The sequence below is a fragment of the Hyposmocoma kahamanoa genome, unplaced genomic scaffold (genome assembly GCF_003589595.1).
Source record: "Hyposmocoma kahamanoa isolate Upper Pololo Valley unplaced genomic scaffold, ASM358959v1 63, whole genome shotgun sequence".
NCBI classification, from domain to species: Eukaryota; Metazoa; Arthropoda; class Insecta; order Lepidoptera; family Cosmopterigidae; genus Hyposmocoma; species Hyposmocoma kahamanoa.
In genome coordinates this window covers 17,177,767-17,201,129 of record NW_020653851.1, presented here as the reverse complement: position 1 = coordinate 17,201,129, position 23,363 = coordinate 17,177,767, and the positions used below count along the sequence as shown (strand labels likewise).

Genomic DNA, 23,363 nt, shown 5'->3' with positions numbered 1-23,363 from the left:
TGAAATCTCATTTATTTTTAGCTCTAACTGACATTGCTACATGGTTGTTTGTTTTCCTTGTACGAAAGTATTAATGTTTAATGTGAAAGAATTAAAGTATTAATGTGGTTAGAAGAGAAAACGTAGATCATAAATTTCCGATCAAAATGAAGCCCTAAATCCCACGACCGTAGTTAACGGCTACTTCAATAAAGCATGAAGCATCTCGCCGCGCGACACCGACCATGAACAATATTAGAACTCCTGTTGTGATGGCACACGACCGGTATTTTATATTTCTCCTATGTTTATTCAAAACACAAGAGATGTGCCATTAGGGACGACTCTGTGACAATTTTGTTTAGTGTGCGGCATAATTGAATAGGATGGGAAGCGCGCCACGCGACCTCGGCACGTTAAGAGAAAATGGGGTAAATGAATGTGTGATGAGCCATTACGCATATTTCACGGACATTATTAAAGGAATCAAAGCTTATTTAGCAAGAGACAGTACCACTAAAAGCCTGTTAATGTGAGGCGTACGTAATGCTTTTGCACTTCTCAGACATTATCTAAATTGTTAAAAGCACTTACGAGCATTGCGAAGAAACATTAAGTCGGTAAAGTTTCACACGTTGTTTCTTTTAAGGGATGACGTTTTGTCAATTGCTCTCTAATGGTGAAAGGGTTGCTCATTACAATCAATATATACTTACAGTTGTTGAGAAATAATGTTCTCGTTTGTTTTATAGGTGAGGCATGCACAACTTTTGCATCAGTGTTTATTTTGGGTCTCCAAAAACCTTTATACACAAAAGAATCGGACCACACACGCGCCCCGGTAGCACTCCCTATGCAAACACGTCCGGCGTCAGCGCCGATATGTACCTGCCAGTTCCCTACTTTTCACTGTGTACGTACCTACTTAGCTTTCTGGGTGCTAATGTCTTTTAAACATGATAGAATCATGATGAAATGCCATTCTTTCCCTCATTAACAATTTGATAGTATTACCTCACTTTCACGGATGAAGTTTTAGTTTATGCTTCCAATCAAAATGTGAAAGTATGCACTTCACTTTGATTTAATTGTCTACTTTTCAATGGCGTCCGTAATCGTAAATTACAGAACATAAATGCATAACTTGAATATGTCATTTTGGCAAAATATTTACAATTGGCATTGCTGTAATTAGGCAGCGTGAAATATAGTCAGAGTCGATTGTGCTTAGATTTGTGACAATGCGTTATTTACGGGGAAGGACCAAAAATAAACAAACTGCGCACAATCGGCCGAATAAATATGGTGGCACAATGCGCGGGCCAGCACGTCATAATAAGGCAGTGGCTTTTGTATCGTCGGTTGTAAATCATACAGTCCTTTGAAGAGAATGGCATGCCATAAATAATGGCCGAAATTCAACTGCGATGCTCTCCGCGGGGAAGTATTTGGTACCCGTGAAGAGAATTCTAATAGCGAAACAAATTAATCAATGGGGTCGCAACAATTCTTAACTTTTTTGCTACGGCCCATTGTAATAAACGTTTATGATCGAAAATACAAGTCAAAGTTGTGACATTTATAAAAGGGGAACCAACTTTAAAAGCGTTTCGATTTATACGTAGCTTAGTTTTGTAGGTAACTAATGCAGCGTAACGTAAACACGTATGATTGGTAAATTGTGTTCCACTGGTTTAATACCGTCATAGTAAAATTAAAAGTGGAGTCGTAAATATTGAACTGTAGCCACTCACAATTTTTATGGGTTCGTAAGAAAGCAATTAAGTTGAGCATTATGATAGAATTAACGAATTTAACGCGGTCGAGGCAGTTACGAGTTGACTCGGTTTTAATGGTTCATTGTACCCCTGAATAAACAAGACTATTCGTAGTTAAATTTGCTTGCACCGGAAATGGGTGCCACTTGAACGTCTCCATCTTGCGTCCAATTCTCCACTGCAGTAGTCGGGTAGAAACTGGAAGCGCTGTCCTTTGTTAAAAAAATAGTTGTGGAAGGTAATGTGGTCACCTCACCTTACTTTACGACCAGTAAATCATGTCAGTTATGAGCTCCTAAATAATAACATTTTATTGGCCACTGTCGCTCTACGATTGACGAATGCCTACTTACGTTTTACTGTCGATGGCGACGTGTAGTGTTTCACGATTTATGTATCCCTACGAAGTTTACTGCTAATGTAATATACTGATGGAATCGATTCGGCTTTGTGAATGCAGTCCATTTTTTTTATTATTTAATAACGAAGTCATTCGAAACGTTGCTACCAATGTAAAAAGTTAATAAAATGTAATATCAGTACAGAGACTGTACTGATATTACACAGTACTCAAACTGACTGACAAACCCTAGTTTGCCACCCTTAGAGGTGGAAATTTTTTTTTGTTCAAATCTAAATGCGACCACTCCTGAGGTACCCTCTTTCCAACAAAAAAAGAATCATCAAAATCGGTTCAATAATGTATAAATACTTATACAAAAAACAGACAGTCGAATTGAGAACCTCCTCCTTTTTTGAAGTCGGTTTAAAAATAAATTAAATGGAAATACATTGAGGTAATAATACGTAATGTACGTATTATATATTTTGTGCAGATTGAATTTGCTTCTTCGCGCAGGAATTTACCATTGGTGACACATTTTTCTTACTTTTATTCGGTTTAGAATAGTTTTACTTATCTTGGCAGTGCGTGTGGTCCTCGAAATGTTGACTAACATTGTATCTTTTTGCACTCAACTGACAAAATCATTAATGTTTCCGGGTGACATGAATTGATTGAGGTCTAAGACTGAACACGTTTCAAAATGAATTTGTATGTTTCGCAGCATGTTACAAAGATGGGTCGAGCCGGTGTCGGAGCCGGTCCCCCGCGGCGTTGCCAGCCTGCTGCGAGGACCCGCATGTCCCGAATTTACATTCTGAATCCCAATAAGGGTTATTGTGATGCTTTTCTGAGCCTCTCCCAATGGACTAGATAATGTTTAGTCACTTTCAAATCAATAAAATGCGCACAAATTTGTCACTGTGACGACGGGGAACTATTCTGTCTTTTATATCGCGCTTAGGTACTGTTTACTTATGTAAACAGTAAGCGCGATGCACAAATTTACACTGCTTTTGTATCTTCAAACTGGTCGTGTTCAAATTTATTTAAACTGAAATGTTTATATATTTTTGAGGGCAATCTGACTGCGAGACCGGTTGTAATAGCGGCGTAGATGCGGTGTTAGGTTTCTTGAGTGATAGCGTTAAAACACCATTTTAAATTAATTTGGTTTTTATTTGTTTAATCTTGTTGGAAAGTTGTAAAAATTAACATTGTAAATATTTCGTTTGGTTTTCTGCATAATGCGTTACGTTATTAGTTTTCGATGCGTGGGTCGTAAAATCATCGATGTAGAGCTGTTGCTTCGACTGAAGTCTTGGCTCTTGGTTAAATAAACATCGTGACACCCTCGCGAGTGTCGAACGGCAGAAGTTGTTGAATCAGAAAATACACTTTTGGGAAGCAGTCGTACTAAACAAATATTGATCGAATCCGTTCGGAGGTGCTCGTGGGCTAATATTTGGACACACTGCAGTGGTCGTTATTACTCACTTTATGTGGTCATCACACTCTGGAATTAAAAGCGTTTTGTACTCGTCTACCTAAAACAATCCTTCCGATCCCATCGAAGACAGTACTTTGGACAAATAAACCAGGAACACTACACTTGCGATTGGGTTAAATTTTATTTCTGGCTTAGTCAACGCGTCCGTTCTCCAATCGCATTAATGGGAGTCTGCGTTTATTTAACCGCTCGTAACTGTTCAGGCGCCGAACACCTCGTCTCGTTCCTCATTATATTGCCCATCAAAACCATGTCAATTCTCACAAAACCTGATTGATTTATGTTTCGATGTCAGAATGAAAAGAAATAGGTATATTTTTTCTCAATTTTACAATATCATGTGACGGGACGAACAAGTCGTGTGACTGGTGGTAAGCTACACGCCTGTCCATAACAGTTACTGTGCCACTCAGAGCTTTAAATCGCAAAGATCCGACGGGCCCTGACACTGCATCTGTCACCCTGAGACATAAGTTGACAAGTCTCATGTGCCAGTAATTTCACCAGCACCCTTACCCTTCAAAACCGGAACGCAGTAATGTTCACATTACTGCTTGGCGGCAGAAATAGGTAAGGTGGCAGTACTTCCTTTGGCGAACTCTTTCACAAGGAGCTCTACTTCTACTAAAATATAGTGTAATATGTATAGTGCAGTAAGGTTTTTGTATAACCAATTTATAAATTGGGCATCTATTCAGATTGTAATGCGATCTAACTTACCTGGGGTCGTTAGGTTAATTGTCTCGGTTGATGGCATCGCCGGATCCGTGCTCGCATTACCATGAGTGTCCCTTGCGCGATTGCATCTCACCGCAGTCGTGATCGCAGGGAAAATACTCAATTGCGCTCCGCAGTCACGTTTTTACCTGCAATGAAAGAACAGCTCACAAACCATGCAAATAATGCACAATAAAAGTCAATAGGCGAACGCTGCAGCTGCAATTTCATTTTAATTTTATAACATTTGACATGAATTCTGGAAATATTGCTTATTGTGGACAAAAAGGATACAAAATGACATTTTAGTATTTGAACTTGGCGCCTTGAGGTAAGGCAATAAAAAGAGAATTGCAACACACGCGAGGTGTTGGCCCGACATCCTCACAAACACTTATAACTTTTGCTTATTACATATTTAAATTCGATTCTGAGGAAGGAATCTTTTTAAAAATCGTTTTGCGGACGATACGATGTTTATACTTTATTGCATTAAGTATGTGTTATTTGCAAACATCGGATGCCTGAACCTCAACTGCCTCCTACCAAATATTGATGGATAGTGGTCCCATTCAAATATGAAGAAATATTCCACGTTTATTGGGTTTCACTCACTTTCAGTTTACCGATTTCAATTACAATAAGTAGTTCCACAAACGTTTGAGGTCAGTTTTTTATAAAAAAAAATATTTAAAAGATTTAAGGTCGGTGGTTTTGCGCTAGAATGGTCTAGTTGGTTGACTTCGCAACCCTAGATCATTCATTAGTAGCGACATCTAATAGCAGTTCAACAAGGTACCTCATTAAAAGGTTTATAAATGCCATTCTTTAGGCTGCCTCTATTTTGTTCGTTCGTTTAAATCGGATGCATTTTAAAATTTTGTTCGATCGCCGTCGCTGTTCATTTGAATTTTATTTTCGTCTCTCGCTTTGCACTGTTTGTTTTTTGAGTCCAACCGTTTAACTGATCGTAGTTTTGCGTCGCGTGGTGCAAATGCGGTTTTTATTTTCCGACTGCTTACGCGGTGTCGTGACTTAAGGGATTTTTTAACGGCATTAAAAGAACAAAACGGTTCGTGTATCGTGCAGTTTGACCTTTATCTCGGGAAGTCGGTAGCAACTAAACAAAAGTAGCCTGTCTAATTGTAATGGGTAGCAGCCAGGTGGAATAATGCCGGGTCTCGCCCGAAGGTTTTATAAAAAAGAAAAAGGGCGTGGCGCGGCCAAGATTCTGTTTGTTTTCCACTTGGCTTTAATCGACGCCGAAAAGTGAATATCCTTGGTTAGCGTCTTTAATTCTGATTTATGGACACCGCATGCTGTTATTATGAACCAGTGGTTATATGGTTATATTTACCGCAATGGGTTGATTCCCCTCGTGCTCAGTTCCCAGCTCCCAGCTCGTAATATCAATTAACTTGATCATAATTTATATTTACATGTACATATATCAATGAACATCATTAAATAAGCTGTTTCGTTTGAATTCTTAATTCGTTTACTTTCAACATCATGGTACCGTGAACCGTGTAGGGTCAAATTCCCAGAGAACGTGTTTGGTCTGGTAACGAGGCATTGTTGAAGATATCTCGCCATCTAATTTTCATACAGCAACCACCCAAGGTAAATCACCTGCTGCAAAGATTGTTCCTAGTGATATCTTATAATGTTTGTTTTAACAAGCTCATTTCGTGGAATAAACGAAGCTTGTTAACAATTCAACCAGAGGGAAATTGATTTCAATTATCTCTCTTCGAGTCAACTTCACTCTCTCTCAGGTTGGTGGTAATTCAAATTTGGCTGGTTATGCGGTGCTTGTTGGGATAATACAAGCAATCCATCTCGGCAGTCGGCTCGCTGATGGATCAGTGATGGAGATCACGACTGGTTTCTTTGTTGTTTTGCTTTGTTGATAAACGCGCTACGCCGCGGCCCGCCCGTTCCGCCATATTAGTACCTTGTTACGTTCGAATAGGCTTGTTACGAGGTTAATAGGTTTCGGCTGGGTGATGATAGTTTTGAGAAGTGGCATAGGTTTTTCTTTTTTATAATATCAACTAAATTTGGTTGGGTTACAAAATTGAAATTGACTTTAGGAGTAACAAAGCAAAGAAAAGCAGAGTGTATTTGCCTGCCTTTGTGGAGGCTATTTGTTGCATTCACGTAAACGTTACCAGATTTCAAATACATTTAAAAGATTAAGTGTAGTCAGATAACCTCTTGACGTGTCTTAATGTTAATCATTTCAATACGTATACTTATTGGTGAGGTCGAAATCCTAAGAAGAAATGAGCGTAGGTTTCAAATGTAGTGTGTCGATAAGATCTACGGACATGTCGCATTACAGAGTGCGCTCGAGCTTTCACCGACCGTCAGCGGAGACGCTCGATGGGCGCGTGTTGTGACAGCCTCCACGATATACTCAATGTTTATATGCGCGCGCGCGCCCGCCATGTTTGTTTTATCTCGATCCATCGTTCCTTCGTGTTAATAAATGTCTTGTATTGGATGAAAACCTTATCTTCATTTCTTCCATCAATATTTTAATGTTCTTCGTATGTTTTATTTGGACATTGGTTATAAATAATAATGGATCCTTCAGGGTCGTTAGATCAAAATTTAAGATCTCCACGTACTCACGTGTTCGTGTAGGCAGTTTTTGTTGGCTTCGTTTTTTGTCAGCGTCAGTTGTGTGGGTCTCATTTTTATTGGGGTTTTTAACAAGGGTCGCGGGCGCTCGTACGCGTTGGTGTATATTTTATATTCAAAACAGATGTTATCCTGCGACGATGGTTTGGAAATTAATTGAAATTGTTTGTTTGTTATTCGATTCGAATCACACGCTTATTTAAACATTCCCACATTATTGTTTACTTTAGCAGGTGTAAATTGCTTTTTGGTTCAAGATAGGACTTTCTAATTGCTACAGATATGACCTTTCGGTACAATCTGTCTACTTTCCGTGGGTGTACTGTTTAGACTGACAATAGTCTTTCTCTCTCTTTTGATGTCACAGAGATTACGTGGTTGCGGTCTAGTGGGCAGTACATTACGGCTAGTTAGCGCGGGCGGCGCGTCGAATCGGTCCGTCGCACTGCACCGCATCGACGCGCATTGTACGCTCCGGAAACAGACCCACCGTCACCCGCCCGACGATAACTCACAGCGGAAATCACGGAAATCCGTATAATTAGATCACTAATAACAGGGTTCAATCATTACCAAAAAGGTACATCAAACACAAACCACAATTAGCTATATACGATGGTATTGGTAATTTGCGTCTTCGAAAAGTGGTTTTGGTTATAGAGTGCGTGGCATGGTGCTATAATTCTCGCCTGGAAAACACAATTCTCGCACTCCGAAACTCAAACTACATTTTACCCGGCGAAAATGCTTTATGATATTCAAAATTTTATTTTGCAAGAGTTGAAAAATAAGAGAGCTCGACGGGGCACCGGAGGGCACGCCGTGCTTACGCCGTCCATTTTGCTCTCTTGATCTTTTTGCCCATTGTTTACTTTACGGGCAATGTATAAAATTTTATGATTTCCATCAGGCAGATACGGTGTAAATTATTTTCTGAACGGCTGCCAACTCGATAATTCCTGGCAATACATGCGATTATTTTCGATTGCCTCTAATTTATGAGACGATGGCGCGGTGTCGTGTTCGATCGCTGGTTTCAATTTGTGCTCGATAGTCTCGTTGGTATGACGCTATTCCTGTGAAATTTTAATGAGAATTGTTAACATGATACGTAGGTGTTTGTCAGGTGTAAACAGCGCGCGTCGAGCACCTCCTGCCGACGACGCTCGTTTCTCTAAGAGCCCTCCACGAGAACTCTCAGTAAACTGCTCTTTCGCACCCTTGCATGTGCAATTTTGTTTTAAACAATAGCATGGCATTCGTGTACCGTAATAAAAAATATTGTAATAAAACTTCATAACGTTCATAAGATTCAAAGCAAATATCAGCCTGCTTCTGTCATAGAGCTTTAGACTGTTACATATCCTCCACATAATGTAGTGTGGCATTCGGATAATATTTGGTGAACGTTATTTGACAAGCGTGTTCGTGTGTTTTGTTATTGGACACCTCCACTCGGCACATAGTTTCTATTTGAGCTGCACTGATAGGCCATGGGAGCTTTTAGAAATAGGACCATCATTTGTTGGCACATCTGTTGCTTAGCGATATTTTCTCAAAATAAAAAGTGCAGTAGCTGCAACGATAATGCTGGTTTATCATTAGTTTATCGCTGAACGATAAAACAGTCAAATATAAATCATGTACATTAAAGGCGATAATAAATCGATTTTATATAACGTCAGCGCTACCACGACGATTGCCTGTAAGTACTAATCTGGCAGATAAGATGGAGCATGTTTGGCGTTGTTTACTAGTCATGCACATGGGTCGACTCGGTTATTGGATTTAAACGCTGGAAGGTACAAAATTCATGAGGGTTTGTGCTGGGTTGCGTTGAGCAATCCCGCAACATTTACAAACATGTCACGATTCCATTCGTGCTGTGGACTTGTGTTTTTTGTCAAAATATCCAACGTAGAGCACTGCTATTCATCACATCGCGACCAGCGTATGCCACTTGAGTTGTCGAGTGAAATGGGTGATTTTTTCCATAGTTTCAAATGGGTCTTGGATTGAGTTTCCTATATTTGCTCAGCCCAGTGAGGCTGGTAATTTAATGGTTCGATGTGGTTGTTGCGATATCTCGGAGCTATAGCGGCAAGTAGGGCTCTAGTTGCGGAGCTTGCGGTCCGCAGGCGACCACGACTGTAACATGATACCGAGATCACGACCTTTAATAATACCACGAGGTTTTTATCAAGAAGATTGTCCAGTTTTCTATTCCTATTTTGGGTCTTTCTGTCTTTCTCCGTTAAATTAAACTTTGCCCATCTAATGTTACTATTTCCACCTGCTTGGCACCCTGCTGATATAAGATTCAAAGCGGATAGAACAGGTCGACCATATCTTTCGAAATTTATTGATGGGAACGCTGTGCTTGTTACCATATTGTTAGAAGATAGTAAGTATTGAGTTGCATAGAGGATGACGGGTAACGTTACTGTTTATGATAGTTTTCAACACGATATTGTGTAGTAAACAAAGCAACGGCACCAGGAGCACATAACTCTATCAAAGTTAATTTCCTCCGAGCACAAGCGGGTGCGTTGCACGTGACATCATAAATTTAGTGAAGACACCGCGTGTTTCATTTCGCGAGCATTCGCCGACCTGCGAAACTTTTGAATGTGAGCATAGATAATCAAAACAATGTCATTGTTTTCGTGTGCTCATTATAATGTTTATTATTTGCGATATAGTGCAGCGACAGGTTGGTGTTTTAGGGATATGTTGCATCACCGGTAACGTTCGCTTCTGCCAGAGAATAAATCCATCGTCGCACCACTTACAGGGTGGGCCTATCGTAAACAGGTAGTGTTTATTTTATTACACACTTATTTATTGATCGTTAACATGTGTATGCACAGATAATGGCCAGAAGTACATACTATACAAAGTGTTTAATGAGAGTGTATGGATATTTCCTTGTCATAAATAAACATCTACAATACTAGACAATAAGTAAGCACAGTGCTAAAGTTCACAGCTAATTATACTAAGTTAAAATTGATGGACTTGGTTTCCGTGTCACTTCGGATAATTAAGCGGGAGCGCCCTAGTAAACATGTGGGATTCGTGGGATTCGTGAAGCAAAAAATCAGGAAAAGATTTCGACTGTCAAACTAATTCTGCAGGATTAGCCGGTGTGCCGGAGCCGAGGGCACGCGGGCAAAGAGCGACATCTATCAGTGCAGATGAGCGACTCTGCGATATTTATAACTTGTGTATTTGCTAATATAGCGCTGCGCTCCTATATTGCCATCGCCACTAACGATATATATAAAATTTCACCAGAAATAGCGAGCAAGAGAGGAGTAATACATCGGAACCATAGTTCCAGGTCTTCGAATAGTGTGAAAAACTTACGTAACTAATTTAGTGGACGCGCAACGGCATGCTTGTCGTACTTGCGACGATTATACCCGAATTAATCGCCCATTTTCATGTCCATTTCTTTACAAACGACCACTTATAAAATTTTATTTCTGTATACGTGAAATACACAGATTTTTTGATAAGACAAACGATTTGTTTGACACGTAGTGGTCATAAAATAAAAATTTACAATTTGTTTCACCCTAAAAACATTTTAACAATCTTTGCGGCTTCTGTACCTTTGTAGCTGCAGCTTTGTAGTTCACTGTACAGATTAATTATGTCAATTAATTTAATGAATCTACGTGTAATTGCGTTACTGTATAATTAAATGGTGTGAGTGAGAATATACACGGGGCGGGTTAAATGGTATGTGTAACAACTGCGGCGGTGAAGGATGGTGGCGATTATTACGTGCATTATCCGCCCCGAATTTCGCACCCTTCGCACCCTTACAATATGATCCTTACTTGCATCTTGATTTTTGTTTGAGGAAACCCGCAGCCGTTTGTAATAATGGCTCCAAGAAAACAATTATTTAATGAAGCACGCCCAAAGAAATCACTTAAGTAAATACAATCTATTAAAATAATCGTGTTTGTTTATCAAATGAACTGGTGATGACCCCGAACAAAGATATAAAGGTCGTGGAATAGTGCCAAAAAGGACTTTTAAGAAAGATTGATAGTCAATCGTGTTAAATTTGCCGACTCATAAAAAGATATAAAAGATCTTGATTAATTAGTCTGAGGATTTTATAGCGTCTACTTGAAGCTTGTGCGTAAAAGGACGGCGCCAGCTTACCAGTAAAGTGCATCGTGGACCTTCATCTGAAACATTTAATTGTTTCTTCAAGTAATGCTTACAAGTTGTCTAGATTGTGCAGTGCACTAGATTCCGGGCGTTGGACTTAAATGATATACTTCATTTAACACGACCTAGTTCTTTAAAATTATGTTTGCTTATACCAAGTACTCGACAACTTTACTATATATATATTGTTATAAAACGATAATCTATTTGTTTTGCATATTCATACATTGAAAATGTGAACACGAAAAAGGAAGGAGGGTTAAAACAAAGGGCGCAAAGCTTCTTCACGCCTTCCCTTACGCGGTCTTTAATTTAGCTGCCTTTGTGCGTGTATTGAAAAATGCTCGCCATACAAGGGCAAATCTTGTTAGGGACAAAGCCCTACAGACAGATAGCTCTATAGTAAGGGATCGTGTTACCTACCTCACTTCCGGAACGGTGACTTCGAAAACCTCAAAGTTTTACACCTGAATACACTTGTAAAGGTCTTTTTCGACAAATGCTATTACACAATTTGCAACGGTCCGATTGCTGGTTACATCCGACATAATACGGGGTTTACACGCGACTTAAAATTGCGATGATAATTTTGGTGGTAGACAGGATTCCTTTCAACGGCTGTTGCGGCCTTTTTGCATCAAAGAGTCTTTAATCTTGGTTGATTCAAACTCTGACGATTAACATAAATATCAAGAACAGTCACACGGCTGGTGCACGTTGCCACCGATGACACGGCCCTGACGCACGTGTCTCCCAATAGCAACGCTTTATAGTTGTTTACTGCATTGGACAAATTACACAGAGGGCCGTGTCGCAGATTTACAACCGGCTAATTTCGTCTACACATTCTGCCTCTGCGCTATGTAAACTACACTAAAGCTGTGCTCACTATGACATTCAGAAATAACTAGGTGACAGTCATTTTGTTTTTACGAACGGTACGATAAATTATCTTAAATTAAATTTTATCGTTATGAAAGTTTTACTTTGTCTGAATTCAATGTGCCGTAGAGATGTTTAAGATTTGAATAAGATGATACAAAATTACTTTTTCAATCGTGCACGTCGCCTTATTAAATTTCTTTTATAAAGAGTTCCAAGCGGTACTACTACAATAAAACTGTCACCATTGCAACATGTTACCTAAATACGCGTTTTATGCATTCCCGAAGATTTTTACGACTCATTCTATGCTTTCTTAACACATTGTACGTTTTATGATTACCATTATCATCAGAAGCCATGGGATGTGGCAACGCTGTAAAATGTTGAACAGTTGTTGATCTAGCGGTTTTCCGTTCAACCTTTTTATTACTTGGTGCATTCTTTCCCTATCATAGCATCTGCAGGTATGCAACGTGTGGGTGCAATAATAAACGACATTTTTTACCCGCCGCGTCGAGTTTGTGACACTCGACGGATTCGAGTGCATAACTCCGCACACCTCTTTTGCACTTTTGTTTTATTTTCTTGCACGCCTCGTCCGCATAATTCCACAATAATGCCGCTGTTATACCCTAAAATCTTTATGCCTGACGCCTCGCCAAGAGGGGACTTTCTATACGAATATCATCGTCTATTGTGCGACGGTCTACTTTATTTCACGACGAATGGGGTTTTTTGTCGAGTGTAATGAAGGTTTTATTCGAATGGTGCCAGTATTGTAAGGAACACGCGATTTCTCGTGTAAGATTCTTGCACATAATCATTTAATATTTCACTACCAACCCCCTATTCACGAAGATGGGTATGAGGTGAAATATCTCAGCGATTTCCACGTATTTCGAGGAATGGTACGAGTACCATGACTTATATTTGGTTAGATAGTGCACTTTAAAAAAGGTATATGGGGTTTGTAAGGATACTTGAAATATATTTTAAAAGAATCCACGATAAGGAATAAAAAGCGCCGTTAGTGTCTTCAGAAATTAGTTTGAATAAGCAACAAAAAGCGGTCGTCGAAGGAGGCGGGTGCTGAGTGTCGGGTGCCGGTTATCTCTAGTTATTTGTCGTATCAAGTGGTTTTCTTCTTTTTGCCGCCGCCGCATCAAAGGCGCCGCATACGGTAGCCGGGTCTTGCCACTTATTACCTTTGTGGGAATGCAAAAGAATCTCTTCTTACGTCACATCTTTATTGCCTCATCAGAATTCGTAGGTGCTTCTCGTGCCTCGCATGTCTTGACTGGGTGGTCATTAAATCTTAATCTGATTCAGAGTTTGATTTCACAGAAACAATTTATTAACAAGTTCTCGAATTGTAATAATATAAGTTTACTGCTTTTTAAATGTCCCTTATAATTATATAGATTGTTATCCAATTACTGTCGGTTTTTTTTCTAAATTTTTTTTTATTATTCTGGTCCGCCTTGTCTTTCCGAACTCGTTCTTATATTCTTTTTTTTCAAACTGAGCACATACCATTAAAGTGCTACCATAATACACTTAATCGTATCTTATCAAGAGTTTAAAATAATTTCCACTAATTAACAAGTGTTATCGGACTAATTTGTCGAGTGAACGATCCCATTTGCGGTTGATCGAGTCCGGGGTTGCATAAATATGCATAAGGTGATAACTACTGTTGAACAAACACTATCTTATCTATAAAAGTATTTAGATTCAAAGACTTTAACAGTACTCGTAATTTGCGTACTTACTTTTAATGTGTCCCACTTCTACAAACTTCCCATCTCTTCACTTATCTCAATCATATGCCATTTCCTGACAGTTACTCTGATGGTCGTCAAGACTATTACACCACCGTCTCACGATTGTACCGCCTTTACCTGCTCAGTATGCATGCATTTCCAGATCATCAGTAATATAATTAAAGGCTTTTTTTCTCGTTAGAGATATCATCTTGAATAAACAAATAAATGTTAACGTCGTCACATTTATTAATTTTATTGCACCCATAACCCATTTGCATGTTTCTGTAGCGTGGATACGCATAATTTGGTCATCAAAGTTGGTCCACTTGTTGTTGAATTTTGGTTCGCCTTTGTATCGCATTGATCGGTCGATGGATTCTGATCACATATATAGGCACTGTTATATACAAAAATGTACTCGACAAAAACATATATCACTCTTTTTAAAAGTGACGATCCAAGTTTTGTTTCAGTAAATTCTGGTTCTGTAATTGTGTTGATAAGTCTTCATATCTCAAAATAATAGAATAAAGATCGTTGAAATTATTACATTAAACATTATTAACATTCACACAATTATAGCTAAAACCCACAACCTTGTTTAGGTAGGATGTCAATAATTTACGATAATAGTGTTAATAAAGAGTGCCATAACCGCGGGATGGCAGCAACGAGGTCCTGGCTAAACCGGTCATAATATTGAAACTCGTTTTGAATATCTAATACCAATATCAATATGTTATACGGAATATCGAGGTTTTACTGTAAAATTTAAAGAAATACGTAAGCCCCTGAAAGTAACGTAAAACTAATATCTCTATATGGCGTTGTGTCACAGCCTAAAAACACGATTTTGTTGTTAGAAGAACAAAAGAAATGCTTAATCAGGTCTAATATCGTCGACAATATGGCGGAGATTTTTTTTACAACAGTATACGAGAAAGCATCGATTTTTTTGGTGTTAATGATGGACCAAAATATATGTACAGATATAATTAAATCCAGCAGTAAACGTTGCAGGTTGTTTTTGAATTTCAATGTTTTCTCATCGGATTTGAAGCCTGTTTTAATTTGGTGTTGAATTTTAATAAGCAGAAAAATTATAGCCTAATCCTTATCGATTTTGGTAACATTACTGATGTTTGCCGCCGCAGCATCCTGTTTGAGGGATAATGGCGAAACGTAGGTAGAATGGTTATTTTAATAAGCTTGTTAAGTTATTTCTCAACACATATTGCCTGTTATGTATCGGGGATCACAAAATGACTTTATTCCAATAATTCTTTGATACGTTATGAACGAGGTCATCATTTAGTAAATTATAATATAAATTCCACACCGCCGTCATTGCACTGCTTCTCTGCTTACGTTATTCGATTAGAGTAATAAAAATGCAATGTAATGTGTGGTACTTCATATCGACCACCTTGTGGTCTTTGCTTATTGATCGAAAATAAGACAGTTAGGTTACTGTTTCAATGCATTCGTCTTTGTAACTTGCAACTCCTGCGTATATAGTTGCAGGCTACGTTTTATTTTATAGTAGAATCAAATACTTCTTTAGCCACTTCTGTTATCATTGTTTCATTTCGGATAATATACCTACTACGAATTAAGACAGACCGGGTTCCTGTCATCAATGTCACTGCTGCTATGGTGTTTACTTTAGGTTTTAGTGAGACCTGTTAATAATTTTGCGTCTGTTTTCAGTCTAATTAAATTATACAGCAACTAAGATTTCATTTATCCAATACTACAATACCTACTACATAATTCTTAATTTAGGCTGACCTTTCAGCTTAAATGAAAATTTTGTAGCACCTCTTTCAATTTACCTTATTAATCCATGAAATGGGTTCCCATGATTTGTGAACAGGTGGCTCAGGAGTTGTGTTGCGGCATCATTGATTTCTTTGATCTCGCCGCTCGCTTTGTACGCTTGGGCATCCAGTTTTTTGCCAGTTATTGTTGATGGATGTATTGATCTTTCCATCCTTAGATCTGTTCAAACTATGGCAGATCCTAAATCGTCACCAGACTGTCGGGCGTCGAATATCAATTAAATTATTCTGAAGTTGGTAACGATATTTACGAGATGATATTATGTGCCAAAGCGTAAAAGCTGAACATACTAGAAACATTTCATTGCCAAGCTAACGGCCAATTGTGATAATGTGGCGAATTATGGCTTGAATATATGCAACGCCACCTAACAAATCATTCACCGAAATTTAATCACCGAAAACTTTCGAAAACGTGCCTTCGCAATATGATAATTCTTTTGGTCAAGTTCTTAGTGTTGCCGAAGCACATTAATTCATTAAGCGGTGTTAGATATTCCATTCAGATCAAACGATTTGAATTTGATTAATAAATCTGCCAAGGCCTTAAAAGTTGCCGGCTCGCACGAGTATTTATAAACCTACATAATTTCTGCTAGTCGTTCATTACACCTTGTTATATCTTTAGACGTCTTAATCGTTTTAAAGATGGAAACCCAAAACGTTTAAATTTCATTATTTATTTCTATTTACGTTCATACTTTCACGATATTCTGTTGATGCCATTTCTGTTCAACATTTGCATTATACCTAGTAGTCGCGTTCTTATTTGCATTATATGCCCGACATTTTAGTTATAGTATTGTGATATATCCATATCAACACTTAGTAGCAGAAGAGCTGCTTGTGAGAGAGTTCCAGGGAAGTACTGCCACCGTACGTATGTCTCCAAGCAATAGTGTGGCCATTACGGCGTTCCGGTTCAGAAGGGTAAGGGTGCTGAAATTACAGGCACATGGGACTTTCGACTTATGTCTCAGGGTGACGGGCGCAGTGGTAGTGCTCCTAAGAGTTTTGCGATTTCAATGTCTGCGTGACACTGCAACTGTTATAGACAGGCCTGTCGCTTACCAGATACACAACTTGGTCGTCCCGTCATCGGTCAGTTGGTATCATAAAAAAAAATCACTTCCATATTTAGTGTTTTTGAGGTTTTGACAAATAAAACTATGTTTCTTTTGTCTCCAGGTCTCACAGCAGAGCTATTCTACGTAAGAGACGGGCAGATCAACTTCTACGCCTTGAAGTACGTCGTACCAGTGCCGGCCACTATTGGGGAACTCCATTTTACTTGGCAAAGTCTTGCCCGAAAACCGGTAAGAATTACTTCTATGGAATTCAGATTTAGTCCTAATGATCTGATGAAAATTGGTAATAGTGATCTACCCAATGTCTCAAGTGTATGCAGAGAAAGGCATAAGGAAATCATATTGATTTTCTATTTATATTACTTCTGTAAAATTTTATTATATGAAAAAAATTGGCTCAAATTGAGCCAATTTTTTTCAATTGCTGCGTTATCTTACTAACTGATTCAAGATGTCGTGAGGTGAATGACTGTTTGATAAAATAATCTATTTAGACTTGTAATTAATAGTGTCACTATACTGATTGATTGGGACCATTTAATTAATAATCATTGTGAACTGAAATAAATCTTTCTTATCATTGGGACCACATGTGCGAACAATAAATACCGATAAATAATTCTCAGAAGCCAATTTCATATTATGTAATAGGACATTTTGTATGTGCAACAGGATGACAATTTGAATAACAACAAGTCTTCAATGTAATGATGCCCGCACAGGGACTTTAATTGCACAATTGATTGGTCAAAACAATCGCACTATTATGGTAATCACATGCATGAGCTGCATAGGAAATCTAAATCCATCGATTGTATTATATTGTCTGAATATAATTCCATCCATCGATTGAGTTATACTGTCTGAATATAATTCCATCCGCGAGTTATTCATTTCGACACACCGGACGTTTGCCACAAACAGAAATCAAAACTAGCTTTTTATCGTATGTTTTATGGAAAAACAATCCTCGCCAGAACTCTAGGTGGAAGTAATTAACTCGGAGAAGAGAGGAAAGTTTATTTTTCCAAGAATCGTCGAGCGCGCCGAGGTTCTCAACGGGCGCAGGCCCGCAAACAAGCCATTCTTATGGTAATGTACCACGAACCGTATCTGAATTTAGATAGCTCGTAAAATAGTTCCCGATAACAATATCATTATCATCGAATCGGCTATCTTGTCTGGTAGTTACTTATCGGCTTTAATGCTCGTCGTTCGATTTCTATGATTGATCATTTTATTTGTGAATGTACCCAAACCCGATGTGCTTCGTTATCTTTGTTTATTTCATATTATTAGTCTACCAGTTTCGAATCGCTTTCTATGCAAATACTCTCAATGGAAACACGACGCGCCACTGTTTGTTTACCCCGCATCCTGCATCATACCAAATATTATGTGCATTTATTTATTTTACCCGCAGCCGGCGGCATACACAACTAAGTTGTTCCCAAAGAAATATACTTGGATACATTGAATTTTGATCTGGAAGTCGACGACGACGCGCACTTTACATATCCACCAGTCGGGCTACAAAAGAGGCATCTCAAATGCTCTCTACAAACAAGTTCGCTGAACTTATCAATACACGTTCTGCTTATTTAGGACTGTATTGGCAAGTCATAAGAATACTGACATGAGATAATAGGATTTCGTAGAGTTTCGGATTAGCTGTGTGTCCAAATACCTTCAAGGCTTGAGTGGCGTAATTTCTTAAGATTAAAATAGGTACTTTCGGGTTTGAAATTCTCGCGACGCGCAAAGATTTACAAAGCAAATATTGCAGTCAATTGTTTCTTGTCGCGGCGGCAGTGCGGCGTTGCAGTGGCGAGTGGCGATCACGCTCCCGCCTGTTATCAGCATCTCGGCGAGCTTTGTGCGGCCGTACTATCACCGCCGCCTGCGTCCTGCGCCCTTGCGCCACTACTACACTCCGTTATTTACCCGGCGGCGCCTTTGACTAGGCAAAACAAATATTTGGTAACTGGTTAACTAGCGCCGATAAGCGATCGCGCCACTATTGCATTGTCTGTACTCACCGACTGTCGAGTGATAATATTTAATTAGCGGCTTCGCTGTCGCACCTACGCGGTGCGCCCTTTACGAGCCGCGACCGCGAGCCTCCGCTGCATGTCTGATGCAACGGACAAAGAGCCCGCGGCGAATATTGTTTGTTTTACCATTCCAAGCGCCGCTCGATGATTAGTCAGATTATAATGAGCGTATCATGATCATAATATTTAACTACCTTCCCATCCTTTTCGATTCGATGTAGGTCTGTTGAACACGTTGCAGCTATGTTACAAATTACAATACATCCACGTCAGCCGCATAAGGGAAACATAAAATTCTTGGTTGATTCAAAGCTGTCTATATGCAAATGTTGGCCATGTTCGAGATTTGTACCTAGAAGCAGTAGTTTATGTCGGTTGTCGACATACATTTATCCCGTAAAGGAGCGAGACTCGTGCTCAACCGCGGTTTCTTCGACATTTGATCTCGGGTGCCGTGATCCATCTGCAGGCTGGTTAGGCGTGCCGCTGTCCGTCAATCGCACGTACTCACTGTTACAGTTACATCACGACGTGCTCGGGCCGTTAGGATGTAGGTACAACATGCATTTCAAATGAGTCGCGCATAATGATATTACTAAACACATAATATTCTTTTCGTTGTTGCAGTTACCGTACGAATTAGTCGTGGACGTTCTGTCGCATCCAGAGGCGATGCACCCGCCGACTTTCAACATCTCCGACAAAGGTCAAGTACCAACGGAACCACAAACATGGCGAATCGACTTACCTTGTACGCATACAGTTGCTGCAGAAGTGGATATAATTATCACGCTTAACGTCTCTGCTGGTCCGTCGTCTACCACACTTAATTTCCGTCGACGAAAAATTTGCCTTAAAGAAACTCCGACGCAGCAAATTAGAGTAGACACTGCTCCCCATGCTTCTACATCAGCTGATATATTTTACGCGGGAGTAGGATGTGCTGGCGGAGCGCTTTTGATAGCGGCCGTTGGCGCAGCTGCTTGCAGAGCACGAGCGAGGAAACTTCGCCGTACTAGGAGCGATGAACAAGACGCACATGCTTTCCTACCAGACTCCTCGTGCAAGTCCGCCGCCAGCTATACCAGCTACCGCCGACCTGCTTCTCTACCAGCAGCAGCAGCTGAGGAGCGAGCCAGAGACCTGCAGCAGAGAATAGCTGAGTTAACTATCCAAAGATGCCGAGTTAGACTACGGTCTGTGGCAATGGAAGGCACCTTTGGCCGTGTTTACAGAGGAACTTACGCAGATGAAGATGCAAGGGAACAAGAGGTTCTCGTGAAAACTGTGGCTGAACATGCTTCTCAAGTACAGGTAAATATGTCGTCGTAAACATTTTTAAAATAAGGTACGGGTAATAATTTAATAAGCAAAACTAACTATGTTATTGTTTGTTATAGGTATCATTACTTCTTCAAGAAGGTTGTATGCTCTATGGACTGCACCACGAACGCGTTCTTTCCGTTCTCGGCGTCAGCATTGAAGATCAAACTGCTCCATTTCTTTTGTATCCTTGGGGAGCTAGTTGGAGGAATTTGAAGCAATTCTTGTTGGCTTGTCGCGGAGTCACGATAGGAGGTGCGGCTGGAGGAGCTCCTCCACCGCCATTAACTACTCAGCATGTTGTTCGAATGGCCCTACATGCCTTAGATGGCTTGGCTTATCTACATTCTCAGCATGTCTTACACAAGGATATAGCTGCTAGGAATTGTGTGTAAGTAATCATACGATTTAAATTTTTTATCTTGTTTTATTTTGTCATAAATATTTGAGTTACTTAACTATGATTTTATTCTACAGTGTAGACGAAAACCTACGAGTGATGATAGCCGACAACGCGTTGTCAAGAGATCTCTTCCCTGCAGACTATCACTGTTTAGGTGACAATGAGAACAGGCCTATTAAGTGGCTAGCTTTAGAAGCACTGACCAAGAGGCAATTCAGCCCAGCTGCAGATGTCTGGGCCCTAGGAGTGTTGCTATGGGAGCTAACGACGTTAGCCCATCAGCCGTACGCTGAAGTGGATCCATTCGAGGTGGCCGCGTACTTGCGGGACGGCTATAGATTGCAGCAACCTGCGAACTGCCCTGATGAGTTGTGAGTATTTGCATACTATCTGATATATTTTGTCTATTTAGCGTTCTCGGTTTGATGTAAACTTCCTCGCGCCACCTAAACTGACGAAGCTGGGCTACATCGATTAACTCTGTTTTTTCTCACTGATAGGTTCGCTGTAATGGCGTATTGCTGGGCAATGTCCCCCGACGATCGGCCCACGCTGCAACAACTCCAGATATTCCTAAGGGACTTCCACACACAGCTTACGAGATTCGTGTAAGCATTCCTCACTGCACCAAAAGATGACAATAAAAAACTTTAAAATTAGTGAACAAAGTGAAAGGACGTTAGAGGCCTTAAAAAGTTACCCTCAAGTGTGTATGACGAATGATTTCTAAGTGGAAATTGATTATTATTAAAGAGACTGATTTTTATAAAGTGTTTATGATTGTACATAATAGATGTTTATTTGTCTTCGCATGATTTTGGTTTGATCTTGAATTACTTATTTGTACTGTGAAAATATTGCTTTGGGATACAATTGTGTACTTACGGCGTAGAATTCACTTTGATTTGAACAAATACATTGGCAAATGAAAAATGTTGAACAGAGAATAAACTTAATAATCAAGTGCATATGCACCAATCATCAATTCCCAAATATTTGTAGCTCAAACAATATTTTACAAGATCCTGAACTTACAGATCAATACCTTGATCATGTGAGAAAATACTTGTATATTATTGTTTAAAACCTCAACAACTGCCATATTAGAGTAAGCTATACTTATGTACATATAGCCGTAGCTCCTCCATGACTATTATATTATACGTATATTGAATGTGCCTCGAACTTTATTAAAGATATAGATGTTTATAGGTGTTTACAGTATAAAGAAGTAATTAAGACTGGATTAGTATCAATTATATTACCTGGCTTTACAATAATATATAATTTACTATTCAAAGTCCGTTCAATTCACAATTTTCTCTTTGTTCTCGAAGATAAACAGTAAAGTTTGTAAAGCGTGAAAATAAATCTAAACAGCAGCAATGACCAGACTGTCATTTACAATTGATCAAGTAACATGAATTGTTCTCTATTGTCCTACTTTTATCAATTACATCGTTTGTTTCATAAACGATCGTTCATGCAAATTGGTCAATTGCAATTGGTTGTCTTACTTCACTTTTACAGCTTTATTCACACATTTGAATCTAACAAAGTCCAAATTGTTCATCGAGATATTTTAGCTATTGTATTAACATTATCGCATATACAAAGTTATTAGTTTTTCATGTTTGCAAAGATCAGCCGGTTAAGCACGCAAGGCAAAAGAAAGCCTAGCCGGAAGGCTCAGTGATGCCATTTAAAACCACTGTTTTCAAAGTCATATAGCCTTTACTTCAAAGGTAAGCAATTACACTTGAATTCGTCACATTGATTGAACTCTATTTTGTAAGGAATGATTCCCTTGAGCAGCATGAGCACGAAACTCTAGGGGTTGCTCTTTGTTATTTAACATTTGCTTTAGTTCTTTTAATTATCCGTCAGATATGTGACTGTGTTGCCATAATAAATCACTTTTGGCTGGTAATTAAAACAAAGCTTAAACGGCAGCATTGGGTCTCTCCTCACCTTCGTGCTCTCTCGGGTTAATAAGTTTGGCGACAGAAATGATATTGATAGTGAACCTGAACTATATCAAATTACTGCAGTCTAGGTTTTCCTTCCGTTATTTTGTTTGAACAAACGACTGGCGTGCCAAACACGTTTGACAGTGCCAAACCACAAATCAGAAACAAGCAGACGGTCAGTAGACTTATTTTGGACTCTCATATTGGAAATAACAATTCCACGAGGTTTTAAATTAATTTTGTGTTTCTTACATTTAATTAATTGTAATCACAATTTATACATAGACTGATTATTGTTTTTGTTAACAACGTGAAATTGGGAGTCGACCGACTAAAGCACATAAGTCAAAATCATTTGATTCAACTTAAATTCTAGTGGCGTCTTTTTGGACCCTTATCATTCTCTTCACTTCACCCTTCTTAATAATGCCGGATTTATAAACAACACCAAAAATATTTAATGAATAAAAAAGATATATTTAATAAAAAAATAAGTATTGTTTTGCCTTATGTGCTTAAATCTGCCGATCCTAAAATTGTAAGTCAAGAAGTGACATTTTTGATTTATTTTTTATTCAATTGATTTTTGACCCAATTGTTTATGAATATATTTTAGCAGAAGATTTTTTATTTTGAACATAAATACTATAACTACCTACAGTTTATTTTAGTTTTGACGAAGGTATGTTGATCTCTCAAGCTCTGGCGTAGTGAGAATCTACATTGTTTAAGTTTTTAGTCTGTACATGATGAAAGCTTTGATCATTTGATCAAAGCTTCCTCATTAGGGTAGTACTACACTTATCGACATGAAATCGCTTAAAGTCGTTTTGAAAATGCTTTATTTATTTAAAGGAAGATCAACA

At 39.0% G+C, this 23,363-nt stretch overlaps 1 protein-coding gene across 1 annotated transcript in view; it reads left to right on the top strand.

Annotated features, from left to right (window-relative positions):
• LOC113230307 (tyrosine-protein kinase Drl-like) overlaps nt 1–22,939 on the top strand; it is a 33,645-nt gene extending 10,706 nt beyond the window's left edge. Inside the window, exons 2-6 of the mRNA XM_026464181.1 lie at nt 16,848–16,975; nt 19,429–20,115; nt 20,202–20,515; nt 20,602–20,898; nt 21,028–22,939. Of these exons, the coding sequence (XP_026319966.1) occupies nt 16,848–16,975; nt 19,429–20,115; nt 20,202–20,515; nt 20,602–20,898; nt 21,028–21,139 (1,538 nt within the window). The 3' untranslated portion in view covers nt 21,140–22,939. The remainder of the gene's footprint in view (nt 1–16,847; nt 16,976–19,428; nt 20,116–20,201; nt 20,516–20,601; nt 20,899–21,027) is intronic.
• Nucleotides 22,940–23,363: the final 424 nt, after the last annotated feature.